This window comes from Cupressus sempervirens, chromosome 9 (assembly GCF_028749045.1).
Source record: "Cupressus sempervirens isolate cs-2001-9-10 chromosome 9, ASM2874904v1, whole genome shotgun sequence".
NCBI classification, from domain to species: Eukaryota; Viridiplantae; Streptophyta; class Pinopsida; order Cupressales; family Cupressaceae; genus Cupressus; species Cupressus sempervirens.
The window spans coordinates 433858831-433876015 of record NC_143126.1 but is presented as its reverse complement, the minus strand read 5'-3'; the positions used below and the strand labels follow the sequence as shown (position 1 = coordinate 433876015).

At 34.3% G+C, this 17185-nt stretch overlaps 1 protein-coding gene across 13 annotated transcripts in view; it reads left to right on the top strand.

Annotated features, from left to right (window-relative positions):
* Positions 1-17185, top strand: part of LOC149539149 (pre-mRNA-processing protein 40A-like) — a 249680-nt gene that overhangs the window by 211138 nt on the left and 21357 nt on the right. For 7 of the 13 annotated variants that reach the window (XM_089800486.1, XM_089800480.1, XM_089800481.1 and 4 more), the window contains exons 28-29: positions 4788-5078; positions 5186-5317. In XM_089800486.1, coding sequence (XP_089656612.1) covers positions 4788-5078; positions 5186-5317 — 423 coding nt within the window. The remainder of the gene's footprint in view (positions 1-4787; positions 5079-5185; positions 5318-17185) is intronic. The other 6 variants (XM_089800477.1, XM_089800476.1, XM_089800479.1 and 3 more) reach the window with 1 other exon arrangement.

Here is a 17185-nt window from a genome sequence, read left to right as displayed (position 1 = left end):
CAATAGAATCCCAACCAATCCCTCTAGTGTCAAATTCTCATCAACATGGGGGATGTCTTTGCGATGAGCATTCTATCCTAAAGATGGAGTCTCTCGATACTTTTGGCAATCCCAAAGTTGAAGAGCACTATGCACAAGTACCATTTTCCTTGCTTGTCTAGATATAAGTCTATTCCTTTTGATGGTGTGGATAAAGCCATATATGGACTGATTCCTCTTTGCAATAGAGGAACTAACCTCCACAAAGAGATGAGAACCAAGCACCTTTAACTATGGTTTATCCTTCCATGTCACACCCACCATCCACTAGGGTTAGCTTGAGCTAATATAGCTCCATCCAACCTCTCTTGTGGTTTACTCAATGTTGGAAAATAGATTTGCAATGTTAAGGAGTTTTATGCATGAAGTTTCTAAGTCTTCTCCTGTAGATACATTATATCAATGACTTGTGTGAACCTATCTAAAACTTTGCATTCATCACTTAGACGTGCCCTTCCATACCTTGGCACATATAATTAGGGATTTACAAAAAGACTGCAATATAAAGTGGGGTGTTCATTGTGTTTTACCTTCACTTTTGTGTACAACCCTCAACACCTTTCCCAAATTGATGAAGAAAATGAGCCCTCACCTTTGTGTAAGTACCTTGCCATAGCAAGAGTGAGCTTACATTTGATGATGGTTGTTCCACGTAAACCCTTCGGCCTTTGGACACAATCTTCATACTTCAATAGTGGATGCAATCCTTTCTTTCTCACCCAACATTCTACATGGAAAAAAAAATATTAGCTTTGAGTTTGCAACTTCATATAGTTTATTGACTATTACTGTCATAGTCAAACTCAATATAGGGCATAATTTATTTTAATTATGCAACAAATCACAATAGCTTTGTATTGTATAAAGTAGATGTACAAAAAATGACATTGCTCTGCAACCCTTACTTTCCTCGCCTGATATTCTATGTGGAATAATTAAGAAATTAACTTTGAGTTTGTAACTTTGCATAATTAATTTTCTATTAGTGTCACAATCAAACTCAATCCAATTCATATATTATATTTTTTAATTATGCAAAAACTTAAAATAGATTTGTATTATACTTAGTAGATGTATAAAAAATGACACTACTTTGCAACCCTTGCTTTCTGAAAATAGAAAATTATTAGCTTTTAGTTTGCAACTTTGTATAGAGACTACTAGTGTCACAATCAAACTCAATAGAGAGCATATTTTATTTTTTAATTATGCAAAAAAAGTAAAATAGCTTTATAATATTATATGTATAAAAAATGACATTGCTATTTATAACAGTGTTTGAATTTTATATGTTTATATGCAATTTATATCTAAATTAAACAAATGTTTTGTAAACATTGTTAGTGGTATTTGAATTTTAAATTTCTATTTGCTCTTTCAAGGTGGTGGTAGGCTCTGATTTTGTTGGCAGAGCTTGTTGCTGGTTCTCTCAAGCTAATGCTCTTCTTGGTTCGATTGGGATTGTGATGGACTATGTTCCTCCCTTCTAGTTCTCTCAGGATGCACCTGCTCACCTCCCTCTGTCTCACCAAGAGTTGAATAAACACATCAGACTCGAAATCTACAAGCAGTATATTATCACGACATGTAGTAACTCTTTGAGGGGGCTCTGCTCAAGGATGCCTTCCTATGCTGAGCGCTCCTTGGATATCCAGTATGGGGTTATTGTATGTCCTTGGTACCTCAGTCTTCTTTGGATTCATGCCCTCCACATCTCCTTGGGATCCTTTAGAGTGGGTTCCTATTGGTTGCATATTCAAACTACCCACTAGATATTTAGAGAGGACAGGATTTGCTACCTTTGTCCTCTTGGGGTGGCAGAGATAGAGATTTATTATGTGTTCCATTGCCCCATTTACTATGAGATTAGGGGAAGGTTCTACTACTTGTTTAGAGAGTGCAGGTTATTTTCTTCATTTCTTTAGGTACACCGGTTAGTGGTTTCTTGCCCTCTATCTCCAAGAGATCATGCAGCTCCGTGATCACACTCTACAACTTTTGTTCCCATCGACACAACATTCTAACCAGCTCATCACCTCCTCCTTCACCCTTGAGTCTCCTTCCTAGGGGAAGAAGCGTCACTTGGTCATTCTTCAGACCTTGTAGTGAACACACTTGTCCGTATTATCATCCTCTCTCCAACAGCTCCTTGAGACGGTCCAGGGCACAACCTCACCCTAAACCACATCCTTTGATTCTGGGCTGCTACATTCCTATGAGGAGTATTTAGTCTTTTATGGTTTAGTTCTTTTGCTTTCTTGCTCTTTCTTTCCGCGAACATTGTTTGGTTCTCCCATTGCTTGTGTTTTCCTTGTACGTTTTCAGCCCCTTAGACCCTTGTTGGTCTATCGTTGGAAATAATAAATTTATCTTATCTTTATCTTATGCTTTTAGTAGCTAAATTACACAAAAGTTTTGTAATTTTATTTATTTATATTATTTTTTATATTGTGTTTCAATGCTATGTATCAAGATTGTAGAGGTACAATGTATCTCTAGTATCTGGATATATACTATTTGATAAGGGCATCGAAACACGAAAGTCTGAAACACAGTTTAATTTTATAAGGGCATCAAAACACTTCATTAAGCATCAATACTTTAACAACAAACATTAAAACCTACCTTCCTGCTTTCTGTACTGTCCCTAAGTTATTCTTGATCCTTTGTGCTATTCTTTTATTCTTTTATCGTGTGCTATCTCCCTGTTGTTTTTCTTCTTTTATCGTTCTGTTGTTATCTTTTCCACTATTTTTCCTAACTTTTTGTTGTGTGTTTTGTCTTTATATATCCCGTACAGGTGTTTAATATTATTTTGGTTTGTCTTTTGCGAAGATGTGCTGAGATGCCCAAAGACCACAGTAGGCTGTCTTGTGGACGTCAACCTTGTCCCCCGTGCAGTAGCAATGTCCTATTGTCCAAGACACCTCCTAGTGCGTAGGAGACGCGCCTCCCTATAACCTTCATATATGTATTTATGTATATGTACACACATACAACCATTTATGTGCGCGCACACACACACACAAACCTACACCTACTCAAACACATATATAAAAGGAAAAATAATGAAAGAGAGCTTTATCAACAATCCTCATATTTTGGTTTACACCCTAAAGATGTATTACAGAGGATGATCTGAGATGTTGGTGAACAGTATACATATGTTTTTGCCAAAACCTTTCTACTTGATTTCTTTATGATTTTACCTTTTACTCACACACATACATATAAATGCACATACACACACACACACACACACATACACATACATGTCTCTCTCTCTCTCTCACACACACACACACACACACACACACACAATGGGAAAAATTAAGAAAGAGAGCTTTATCAGCAATCTTTATATATAGTTTTACACCCTAAAGATGTATCACAGAGGATGATCTGAGATGTTGGTGAACAATGTACATATGTTTTTGCCAAAACCATTTTACTCAATTTCTTCAAATATGAAAACTTAACGGTTTGAAATTTTACTCAAGTTTTCATTTAAGAGTTTACCTATTCTATTGAGAAATTTCACCAAACATCTTTTAGGATTTATTTGGCATTCATGCTGATATATAATTAATGAGATATGGGATACGGAATCCCCTGACAAGTAGGTTTAGAAAAGAATTTCCTTTGAGATTGCATGATATAAGGCATATAATGTTTTCTGGGAATTTTTAACCACTTATTATCTGTAAGTCAATTTTTTTTAGTCATACTCAGGTAAGAATGAAATGAAATTTTTGAGTGCCATGTTTTAAACCTTCAACGATGCTTTATGGGCATGGCAGTCCAATTGAATATAGTCAATTTTCAGCTTGTCATTTGAAATATTACATGTCCGGTGAAATTCAATAGTGGATAAATATAGTTATGATGCAATTGTTTAGCAGTGGTATATGGCATATTTTAATGTAGATATAGAAATAATGTGCAGTTGGAAGATTCATTTTGATGAAAATGCCTATATCGTTAGAACAATTATTCGTTCACTGTATTTTGAATTTTCTATGCACAATGTCAATGTTCCAAATATTGAAGTCATCAACCATAATTGTGCTTATTATTTAGAGGATTTTCTCACCCTCTCTTTGCACTATTCCTCCTCGTCCATCCTTCTCTCTGTTTCTGCCTCTATTTTTTCTCAGATATGATCAATATGTGTCATTCATGGTCCACCCAGAAATGGAAAATAAAGCATAAGATACTTGAGGCCCAAAATTGTTTCTCACACCATATACATGGTAAATTTGATTAAACCAACCTTCAACCATCAATGGCACCTACATCCTATCCTACTTATATTGGCAGGACAATCACTTTATTGCCTTAAGTATAATGTTGAAGAAAGCATCAAAATCCTGGGCTACAAACATCTGAAGCCATAGTCTGAGTACTGCTGTGACTAGGCAGTTAAATTGAAAACAGATGCTCCTCAACAACTCTTCTTTTCATATTGTTCAAATTTTAAATGTTAGTAATAATTTAATCATGTTTCTTAAATTAAATCTCAACATTATACGTAGGCCATGGGGAAATGTGAAAATTCTGAGCTAAGGCTTTCCTGAAAAACATTTTATAGGTTGCCCAGAAAATCATAAGCAATAAGCTTTCTAGAGGCAGTTGATAATTTCATAGCCTGATAACTGAGTTGTGGGTTTTCTTAACATTTTTACTTTATTGCTATCAGTGTCGTATGTGGCATATTTCTTGAACTTCAAATCCTCTTCTTGTCCCAGAGAAAAAAGGATAAAGAAAGAAAGAAAAGGAAGAGCAAGAAAGATAGAGATAAAGAACGTGGTCGAGAGAAGAAAGAATGTTCCAGAAGGGGTCAAGATTCTCTTTATGATAATGCTGCTGGTAGGGACAGCTTTGAACAGTATGGTGATCAATTGAAGGCCCTGGAAAATGAAAAAGACAAAAAACATAAAAAGCATCACGATAGGAATAATGATGTTTCAAATTCTGATAAAGATGACAGGGAGAATTCAAAAAAATCACACAAGCATCGGAAAAGAAATTCTCGGAAGGTAGTCACTTACTTTCATGGACACAGGATCATTGAATTGGTGAAAGCCACCCTTTAGCGTGGTATGATCTACTCATTCCATTTCTCTCTTGTTTATATGTTAAACAGCATGAATATGAATCTGGATCTCATGGTGGGCACAAGCATAAACGACACAGGCATGATCGAGAAGAATCACGAGGGAATGGAACAATGGAACAGGAGGATGGAGAAGTCAAAGATGACGGTGAATTTCATTAGGTTTCTATCTTGAACTCATTATTTGTCATTAATCATCCCTGGTTCGGCCTTCTGCATCGTCTTTGGCATGTTCAGTAATGAAAATAGAAGTGTTATTTTACACTTCAGTAGATAAAATTCAAATATTGAGGGTCAATTTTTAAATTTGTACATTTTAGTGGATGTGCATATTTTTGCACACATTGTATCTTGAGTATCAACCTTTCTTTGTCATATCATAAAAAATCGGTATTACTGTAGGTTTTATCATTTGTTTAGACAGAGTTCTACATGGTCACACATTTCATCGGTCTTTTTTCATCTGATAAAATTTTGAGCTAATGTTTTCAGTCTTTCTGCATTTTAATATTATTGCCTGCTTTTAGTGCTCAAATATACCAAACACCAATTGTTCGTAATCATGTCATATATTTGTATTGTGGGCTGCTAGTAATTCATTTGCCTATTAACCTGCACGGATACATGTCAACGAGTATGTTTCAACCCTAAGACTTTGTAAATGGATTCTTGTTTCTCATACGATTTTTTTCACATTGACATCTGTTTTTAGATTTTCTAGATAAATTATAATCATTCATGTATAAGCTTTTAATCCTGCAGTGTTCCTGTTGACCTACCTTATCTGTAGTTTATAAGATTTGTAAATGAACTGTGAATCCTTACAACTTGTTGGGAAAAGGGCATTGGTTTTATTAAAAAATGATAAATATTTTTTTAAAACAGTATGAAGGAGGTGGTGTCTAAAAACTTGTTCATAGCTAGCCTGTCCTGATTTGTGGATGGACAAGTATACCTCATTTCCAACCAGGCACAAATGATGAAAGTGAAACACAAATTATCATTATGCATAAGCGTTGGAATCAATGCCACTGGACATAGATGTATACTGATGATAAAAAACATAATATGGTCAGTGCCACTGTACATATAAAAAACTTATCTTTGTCAGTGTGACTGTACATATGAACAATTGTGATTTCTTCTTACAGGGGAATCGATATTTTCTTGGGGGAACACTTGTTAACTTTATATGATCACTGTAGACAATATTATGGTTTAGTTGATTATTTCAGCTGTATGAGACACATGGTGATGGTCATTGCTGAACTTGGTTTGAATTCCAGTAGCCATGATAGCCTTGATCCCTCAGCCAGTTTCTCAGGTTATATGGAGAGAGAAGCAACTCCTGAGCATATTCATGGACTTTAAACAAAAAGGAAACAAAATGAAAATTGTGATAAGAAGTTACTATTGTTCAAAAGTTATTTTCATAAAGAATTAATTTACTTTGAGAATGATTGAGACCTTAGTTCGGAACTACAAATTATAAATGAATAGAAAATCTTTTAGTTCCATTGAATAACCCTGTAGTTATATCCTCGGCACTTAAATGTAGCAAAATTTTACTTTCTGGAAATCAGTGAAAACCTTGATTCGAAACAAGAAAAATTGGAAAAACTATATTACACAAAGAAATTTTCACTTATATGGAGTTCTTTTAGAATTCAGAGTCTAGAACTAATGCTAATTTTCTAAGTAGCTGATCTTGGTTCTGGTTCATATTTGTGTTTGGATTCTGGGATTTGGCAAAACTTTTTTTGGCTGGGTTCCAGTAGCGTAGGTATAAATACATACATACATATATTCAACATATATATATTATATATGTATTTAGGTATGCATGTATGTATATTCATATATGTAACATATCAATGTTCATTCATCTTTGTTTCAAAACTAGTTTGCACGGGGACAGGGGTACTTGGGCACGCCTTTTTTTCAAAGACTATTATTTATAGAAAATCTGAAATTTGAGTCATGACAATGGTTTTTCGAAACAAGAAAAGTGATAAAGTTTGCAGATGCAATGTATTGTTTTCAGTTTCAGATTTGCAATATGTTTGTAACAATAATATATGCTAAATGTTTAGATGCATAACAGAGCAGGCAGACTTTAAACATGACCAAGAAGATCATAAATCGTATAACAATGACATTGCAAATGATAAACTTCTAACTTGAACAGTGAAAGTTTACTGTTAATCAGTATTATATCAAAATTTCAAACTGATTATGTATTGATTTAAGCTTGATAAACAAGTTGATATGCAAACAAAAAACCAAAACCAAAATGAAAAGTCTTAATCAAGGTCCTTAGCCTATGATGCTCTCCACAGAGTACCCAGTACTTGGGTATGCGTCCCAGGGGTGTAGGTACCCGTGCAATTTTCTCTGATGCTGAATCCATATTAGCGTATATTAGCGTAAACACAATCGGGAATCTTCAGTTTTCGAAGGTTGTGAATCAAGTTTAACAAATCAAATGAAAGAATGTCATTACATGACAACAATAAGCATTTGGCATCCTTTACAAAGCTTCGATGGTGAGTATTTAGCATAAATTCACATCATCACGTACTAGAGTATGATTTTTATCAAGGTAGAAGAGGGCTATGGTGGTATTAGAAGTGTTGAAGACAGATTGCTGCAAACAGAGAGCTTGCAACCATATGTATCCTTAGCCATCTGCCATGTCATCCAAGACCTTGATAAGTGACTCACACAACTCAAAATCATGTCCTCCATTAGTGGGAAAAACTTTGTCGATGTGCGCACTTGGAGGTTAAAGGAACCTACACGATGATTATGATTCAAGGATCGGGGGTAGATATAATATGAATTGTGTTATTGTCTAATATAAATAGAAAGCATGACATTTATAAAAACCATTGACCATATTGAATACATATTATATTAGTGACGTATATTAAGGTGGCCACTTGTTAGTCCCTGCCTTATCTATAAGGCAGGGAACTAATGTTTTTGTTTGAACCCCCTCTATTTATTTATTCTGAATAAAAAGTATCATATTTCTAAAGTTTTGAAACTGTTTATTTTTTAATTCATTTATCAGAATGGAAAACAAATTTTCTGATTGGTCAAAGACCATTTTCCTGGGTATAAAGTCTATTTTTCAGAATTGAAATATGTCAATAATAAAAATCTAAAAGATAACACTGTAATAAATGCTCCTAATTAATGTTCCTGTCAGAAAAGTGTGACGGATACATACAAATTGCTGTAGCATATATCTCGCCACCACATACAACGAACAACAACTAATAAATTTGTCGTATGATATATACCATTGAGCTCTCTTTTCACTGTACAATTGTTTGAATCAATAATTTTTTTGTGGCTTCAAATCTGCCATTGTTGACAAGACTGAGGGAGAAGAATATAGACTGTTATGGTGACGGGAATTCTGGAAGTTTCAATATGCCCTTCAATTTTGCTAATAAATAAAAGAAAAAATAAAGATTACTTGATATTCTATAAATTATGAACCATAAGTTAACAATGGGGAGGTAGATAGTATAGATATATAGTGTTTAAAATTATTACCATCTTTTATCTATATTATTATAATAATAAAATTGAAGTTTTTGAATGTGTATAAAACCTGGTTTCTTAATAGAGATCTTTTTATTTTTTAATGCTGAAATTTGTAAACATGTGTATAATATAATTAATATATTGAAGATTTATAGGTCACATATTAACACTATTATGACTTAAATGTATCTAATTCCTTTTACAATTATATATAAATTAGAAATACAAATAGTTTTAGATGTTTATCTACAACTTTTTTATTTAGTGAAAACATAATGCATATCAGGTGAGAGTTAAGAGACATTTCAAGAATATAAGCAACTAGAATATAGACACAAGATGAACATAAATGGATTTTTCTATATTTAGCTTAATCATATAGAATAATTAAATTATTTTATTTTAAGAGGAAAAAATTGAATTAAAAACTTTTCAAATATTTATAAGCTCTTTAATTATAAAGTAAAATCTAAGAGTTTCAAAAAGCTAATAGTTCTCATAATTTGTTATATTATTTACAAATATTGAAATTATATATTTAGTTTACATAGCTATATTTAATAGTATATTTTATTATATTGTTTTTTACACTTACAAATTATTCAATATAAATATTATATATTATTATTTAAACTAGTTCTCCACCTAAAAATACAAAACACTACATACGTGTGTCCAAAACTAATCCATTCACAGTTTTATCTCACACATAAACATTGCAAGACAATTTCCTTTCTAAACACACAATAATAACTATAACCTCCACTATGATCCAAAAAGGTAGGGACTCCAGCTCTCAAAGAGCTCTTGTTAATTCTGAAGAGGTGCGATTATAGTTGAAGGGGATTAAATAAATTTAAAGGGTGTGATTATTAAAAGATAAGATATGTCTTTGGAAAGACAAAAACTATATATATACTGGAGTATATTTGAAAAGAAGTCACATTCCAAAAAGAAACGTATTCAACATTCATATAACATTTTGTACGGAGGGAGAACGTGCTTATAATATTGCTTTGTAATATAAATTCAAATATTTTGTTTTAATAATAAAATAAAATGTCCTTTATTTATTTTTATTGAAGGCATAGAGATTTAAAGTGTAGTTGATTCATCCTTTATAATCATCTTAAAATTTTTGTAAACAATTTATGCCATTAAAGTGGATGAGGTCCTCTATGTCATTTTGAACTCGATCATCACAGATATTGTGAAATATTTAATTGTTTATGAATTTGTGTCCAATCTATCTCCTCGACCTAAGGAGTTAAAGCTCAATTTGGACTAGTTTAGAATTGTGTATATATATTTGATCTGTCACATCTAGATTATTAAATTGTTGATAGTTTTTGTGCATAGAACATTATAAAGTTGTATGTTATAATCTTCATTGTAGTTGACTTTGTTGTCCAAATAAGCTAAAACTTTGGTCTTTTTATCATTGAAGTATTGGATTTATATTTAAAGTTAGAAAATTTGTAACTTCCTTCTTACAAACCTCAAATCCATTGTTAAAAACATTATACAAAACATTCAACTGAAACAGTCAACATTTAGTTTCATTTTGATCGAGTTTGAGGACCTTGCCAACTGAAGAACTCGCAAAGCTTAAATTCACTATAGAAAAGCCTTGAACCGGGCAGTCAATGTTCAAGGGGAAGGTCTACCCGCCTAGGTGTAGCAAAGCCTAAAGTGCAAGGGAATCAAGGTGATTCTCGTTCATTAGCTAGAATTGATTGCAAAATCCTGTGGGAGAGTTGGCAAGCTCTTGGATTTCTAATCTACAGTTTTAGGAACCAACAACTTCCAAGAACAACCACCCCCCCCCCCCCCCCCCTCTCTTGGAGGACACTAGTCATATAACAATGATCAAACGCCTATTCTGCAATCTCTCCATCCATCAGAAATGATGGATAGATCTGTTTCGACCCATGTATCCTTGATCACTCTGAATTGATTTTCTATCGAGGCTTTCTCCTTTGAGGATAAGGTCATTTGCACCTTTTCATACCCAAGATTGATGTAATTAGGTGTCTTGCGAAAGATAGTCACTATCTCCCACCAATAAGGTGATCTAACAAGGTTGAATGGAATCCCATCGCATGTAAGCAACAAGAAATACTTTGATCAGCAACATCCCTCATTTGAATGCCACATCCAATAGGCATCTATTTTGTGGTTCTGAGGGTGGTGGTGTTGGAAAGAAGGAATGTGGGCCAACAAATTGTACGAAACCACTAGGAGGTCTCCTCAAGCCTATTTGGGCAGGGGATGGTGTAGGCACTTTCTTTCCTTTGGTGGTTCTCCTATTAGGTTTGTCTTGTTCTCTAGCATGTTGCAGGATTAAATGAGTTGGCAGCTCATTCCCATATTTCCCCTTACAAGGTTTGATTCCTTTCTAGTGTTAGGAAAGTGAGGGGTCACTCAATAATATGAGCTCAAATACTCTATTTTGCAATGGTTACACTGCCAAATATAATTCCCAACATTAGGCACTACCCTAATCATTGTTGTGTTATGCCTAAGTGATGAATCTACATCAATGTTAACTAGGTTCTCCTCGACAACTAAACTAAAGCTTCCGCTTACACTTCTAGCCATTTTATTTGAATCTGAATAATGAACCTAAAATGGTAAAGAAAACTCGACACATTATTGCAAAATGATAATTGAAAAGAAAATCGGCATAATAATCCTTTACTATGCATACAAGTATTTTAAACTTCTAATAAAATTGTAAAAACAAAATTGATTTTTTTATAAGATCTTGAAAAAATCATTAAAATTGTTAATAAAAATGAGGATTCACTTACCTTCGACTATTATATCTACCTTCCCTAATGATTCCTAAGTCTCTCATGTGGGGTCTAGTCCTTCGTAGTATTCGCCTTAGAAGAAAAATGCTACAACTATAGAATAAAGCAAAAATGTTGAGAAATGCTTGAGAGATGAATTAACAATCATCCAATGATCAAATGTATGCTTTATTGGATGAAATTAGGGCTTTGATGCTTGTTAGGTTTAAAAAATTAAAAAATAGGCATGTGGGGCTTGTTTTTGAGCACCCACAACCTTGGATTAGTGATGAGGGCACAACTTGAGAAAAAATGAACACAACAGGAAAGGAGACTTATATTATCTGAAATAAGAAGCTATTACATCCATTACAGAAAAAGAAGACCCAACTACATGCCCAATGGGCTACAATATTATCAGATTCTAGAGAAAAGCTCTTCTCACAGTACCTTCTCCCAAAATCCACTAGAAAACTGCCTTTACACCTCAAGAATGGGCCTTGAGTAGGCCGACTTTGGTTTAGGGTTAGGAAAATAATTTACATTTTCCATTTGGCGGCCGACGCCAAAATAGTAGGTTCTAGAATTCAATTAGAAGATAGTGCAAAAATAGAAGCTTCCAAAAAAAAGTAGTCTATAGCATGGGTTGTGTACGATTGTCCTCCATTTTTCGGGGTTGTACGAGGCCGTTTAGTTCCTCAAACTAGACTCCAAAGCATTTCTAGGAGGTCTCTGAGCAACTTAAAACTGCAATAACTTTCAAACCGTGAAATCTTATGACCTGATTCTTTTTTTGGAGCGCTTGAAATTTTAATTACATAGTTGCCTCCAACTCACACCCTCTAACTCTTCCTAATTATGATTCTATAACAAAGTAACCCATTTTCTAGATTTGCATGTATCCTGAGGTGCACAAAACCACTAACCCAAAAAAGTAATAGTGGAAATCTTGACAGTTGGGGTCTCTATTTGGCCCAAATGGGTATCCAAAAATGTAAACACATTAAACTAGAAACTATTTTAAAACATTTTTTTGGGTGATACAGGATTGCCCTTACACGGCTTGATGCTCCATCAATTCCCATGAATTCTTCTAGATTCCACTCAGATTCCTATAGGATTCTAGACAAGAATCTGGATTCTTGTCCCAAATCCTGTTGTATTCCAAATAGAATCAGAATCAAACTTGCAAGAGAACCATGATCCAAGGTTAAATAGGGGGATACAGTAACTTAGTTATTTTTAGCAATATAAGGTAGGTAGAAAAGGAAGAAATTTTTATTATTAGGCTTATATTTTTTTTTCTTCCTTATATTCTATTATAGACAAGCTAGGCAATGACATTTTCCATTTTATTATTTGTATATTGATTCAAGTGAATCAGTCTAACCTAGCAAGGTTTAGTAGTCAAAGTTCGATGGTGGATGTTGCCAGAATGTGTAATGTCCCCTGCCAAGTCATTAATTGGAAATAGAAGCTTTGTATTAAATGCAAACCCCACTAGCATTTAACAACTATATTAAATATATTTCTTGGTGTTCATATTTATAAAAATAAAGACAAAAAAGAAATATATTTTGAAAGAAGAAAACATGAAATATTGTCTTACGTGGGGGAATCAAGGAAGACAAGAAGACAAGGGAGTTACGTGTGGGATAGAGGATTCAGAGGCTGGTGTCTTTGGAGAAGGTAAACTGGGGAGAAGACAAAGTAATAGGAATAATCTATAGGTATGTAGTAACAACTTCTGAAGAAATGCAAGATTCCTAAAAGAACATTATCTTTGATATAGTTAGATATGCCTAAGATATTTGATGTCGAATTTTTGACGGAAAAAATGTTGTGATTTTTGTATGTGGAAATAGGAAAGAAAGATTCACAAGTTCTTGAGGAAGCTGACTAGGAACCTAATATAGTTGGATAATGTAGTTACTGAGAATTTTCTAAAGGGAGTGATTTAATAAGTATAACAGATCATTATTTAGATGAAAAGGACTCAGGAAGGAAATTGTCATTCACATTTGAAGTGGTCTCGACTGGGAAAATGGTATACAATCTTGAATATGGTGTGGACCACTATTAAGCAGAGCAAATATCTAAATAATGCCAAAAAGGTATTGCATGTGATGTCAAAAATTGAGTCACCTTGACAAAACATAGTTGTGGGTGGAAGAAAACTTGGAAATAGAGTTATCCTTAAAAAACCTATCTTAGATCAATGATTTATATTTAGTAGTCCATATAATGCCATTTTATGTGGAAAATAGGAGAGAATATGACAATAACTGAAGAGTAGGTGTGAGCGTTTTGGAGTGTAACACGGGAGGAGGAAGACAGGATTTGGTGACAGTAGTGAGTTGTTAGCAAACAAGTGGACAAACATATTTATCAGGACCAGTATTCATCGCAGCCAGCTTGCAACTTGGAAATGGTGGATATAGAATGGTAGAATGAAGGGAACTGGAGAAGGTCAAAGGAGATTACGGAGCCATCTTTTCCATACTGGTCATAGCAGTGCTGAATTACCAGATAATTCATTAATCAGCACTTATGTTAAAAAGGTTAGAGTAGATTATGATATATTTTCTCTTAAAAGAAATATTCTTAAAACATTGTGAATACAATACAGTCTGCCTTGATACTTAATGCTTATATCTAGGTCGAATTGAAAATGTTTTGTTTGTCTACAATGAACAAACTTAATTTGTTTCTGTTCAAATAACTTGGCTACTGTAATCTTTCAGTGCAACTCCCTATTAGCATGCTTTCTTAAATAAAGGAACAATCTTTTGATAATTCTGAGAATAAAGTATAAATGACTAATAACAGCAAACTGTCCAAAAACGGAGTTGACTGAACCATGGAAAGGAATTTTTTGTCCAAATTGGGGTTAGCTTCTTTCAATTGTATCAGAGCTCAGATTGGTTTCTTGCAGCCTGTTGGCTTGAGGATGTGTCTATCTACTCATCACTACTACCTTTCAAAGGAATAGATCAAAATCCTGATTTAGACTGGCAATTGAAGGTTGGACCAACTAAAAATCCTAAATGAAAAATGCGAGACAAAGATGCACATAACACTAGTGGCATTGAGAATACATTAGGGGAGTTGGTCAGGGCACAAAGAGAAATGTTACACATGATGACACTGTCCCACCAGAAAATGGCTCAAATGATTACTTATTTGGTGCAACAAAATGACAGTCAGATTAATGCTGGACATAATGTTTAAAATGGAAATCATGGACAAGGATCAACCATTAATGGGAATGAGCTGCCTAGAGCTTTGGGTTTTGGGTTTTATAGTGAATTCTAGACTCTTAATCCCACATTTACTCAAGCAAACAATTTACTAACTGAAGATGAACCAACTGAAACAAGAGTTTCGTAGACAAGTTTAGACTGATTGGCAAGGTTTAGGTGATGAATTTTAGCAGGAAATGCCTTTTGTAGATTCTTTAGCATTTAGAGATAAGATTCCATGTAGAGGAGGTGGTGGGAGAATTCAGAACCAAGAATTGCAAAGGAAAGTTGGCAAAGTCACTATACTATATTTTGATGGTTCAGGGAAGGTTGCAACAATGTCTTGGCTTTAAAAACTAGATAACTCTTTTTTGTTCAAGCCTATGTCTGAAGATGAAGCTATAAAATACACAACCTTGCATTTGGAAGGTAGCGCTCATGAGTGGTGGTGTCATGGGCTGATTACTTTGAGCAATGATCAAATGTTTTCCTATGCAGAGTTTACCAAGAAGCTATAGACTGTTTTTATAAGGACTCAAAGTTGGATTTCAAGGAGTTGGTTCAGTGGAATCTTTCATTGCAGATTTTGAGAAACTTTGAGTGTCTGCAACTGACATATCAAAGAGAGATGAGTAGTTCTCTTTGTGGATGGCTTGATGGAACCTTTAAGGTGGTGGGTTAAAGTTTTCAGCCCATCAAATTTGTAGGAGGCAATAGAAAGGGAAATGGAAGCTTCTACTTCAAGGAGCAAATTTCAGTCAAGGATCTTTCACCACAAATTAGAAAAGGACAAAAAAATCCACATATAGATTCAGATTAGAATAAGAATTTGTAGCCCAAGCTTGATGATAATCAACTTAATTATCTCGGAAAGAAGAAATAATGCTTCCAGTTTATAGAACCTTGGGACCCAACTCATAAGTGTGCTATCAAGGCTAAAGCTAAACAAGTCGAGTACTTTATGACCTGTGAATAAAGTTCTGAAAATTCTGGATAGAAAACTATATCAAGCACTAGTGAGGAGGATACTCCATCAGAAGAGTCGGAAAGGGAACAAGGAAAATGTGTCATGACACAATTAACCAGCTTGTAGAAACAAGATCGTTCAAAGTTAGAGGTGTCTTATGTGGGTAGCGCATAGTCATTCTTATTAAGATAGGTGCAACATATGATTTTATTGATGAAGGTGTTGTGGCAAAAAGGGGATTGAGGATGAAAGAATGTGACGGTTTTAGAGTTATGGTTGCTGATGGTTTTACTCTTACTTGTACCAGGAAGATACCAGATTTATGCATTCAGTTGGATGAGAGATGACTTCTATGTGGTTAGCATTGGTGACATAGATGCAATACTTGGGGATTCATTGGTTATGCTCACTAGGCGAGTTCAAGACGAACTCACAAATTATGGAAATGAAATATGAGGTTGATGGGAGAAAATTCTCCTTAGAGGCATGACCAATGGTGGTCCAAAGATGGTATCCAAGTTCCCAGACTCGAACCCGACTTTGACTCAGCAAGGGTAACTCAACTCACGAACCGGCTTGAACTTGGTCATGATTCGGCAAATTAACAAAACCCTTGAAATTTTTATGAAGATTTACCCTTGGCTTTACCCTTTTGCTATCATATATTGAAACTAGCAGGGCTGACCCGTCTCGCCGACCTTGGATACCTGTTTGACTCGCAGAGAGTCATGAAACTATCGATGGGATGCTTTAAAAGAATGGAAAGCTTGATATGGCATGATGAAGTGGAGTGGACAGCTGAATGCATTATCATTCCTACTAATTTAGGACAAAAAAGGAGAAGTTATCATCTTGACATTGAGGTGTTATTGAACAAGTAGACAAAGGTGTTTAATGATATTCCACATGGAGCTCCACCCGGTAGAAGTATTGAGAACATAATAGAATTTAAGGAGGCTGCTAAACCAATCATAATTGCTCCTTATAGGTACTCCAAAAAAGAAAAAGATGAAATTGAAAAGACAATTGAAGTGTTGTTATAAATGGGACATATAATGCCAAGTAAGATTCCTTTTGCCTTTTCAGTAGTCTTGGTAATTAAAAAAGATGGGAAAATGTGGATGTGCATTGATATCAGTGCATTAAATAGGAAAACAATTAAAAACAAGTATCCAATACCTTGCATTGATGAATTGATCGATGAGCTGCATAGTGTTTGCTACTTAGTGAAGATTGATTTGATATTGGGCTACCATCGTATTAGAGTTTGAGAGAAGGATGTTGAGAAGACTGCTTTTAGATGCCATTTTGGTCATTATGTGTTTTTCTAATGCCATTTGGGTTGACTAATGCTTCAGCTACTTTCCAGTCATGTATGAAGAGGGTATTTGATAAGTGACTACATAAGTTTGTTCTAATATGTTTTGGTGACATTTTGATATATAGTAGGGATGAGTATTTGAAACAT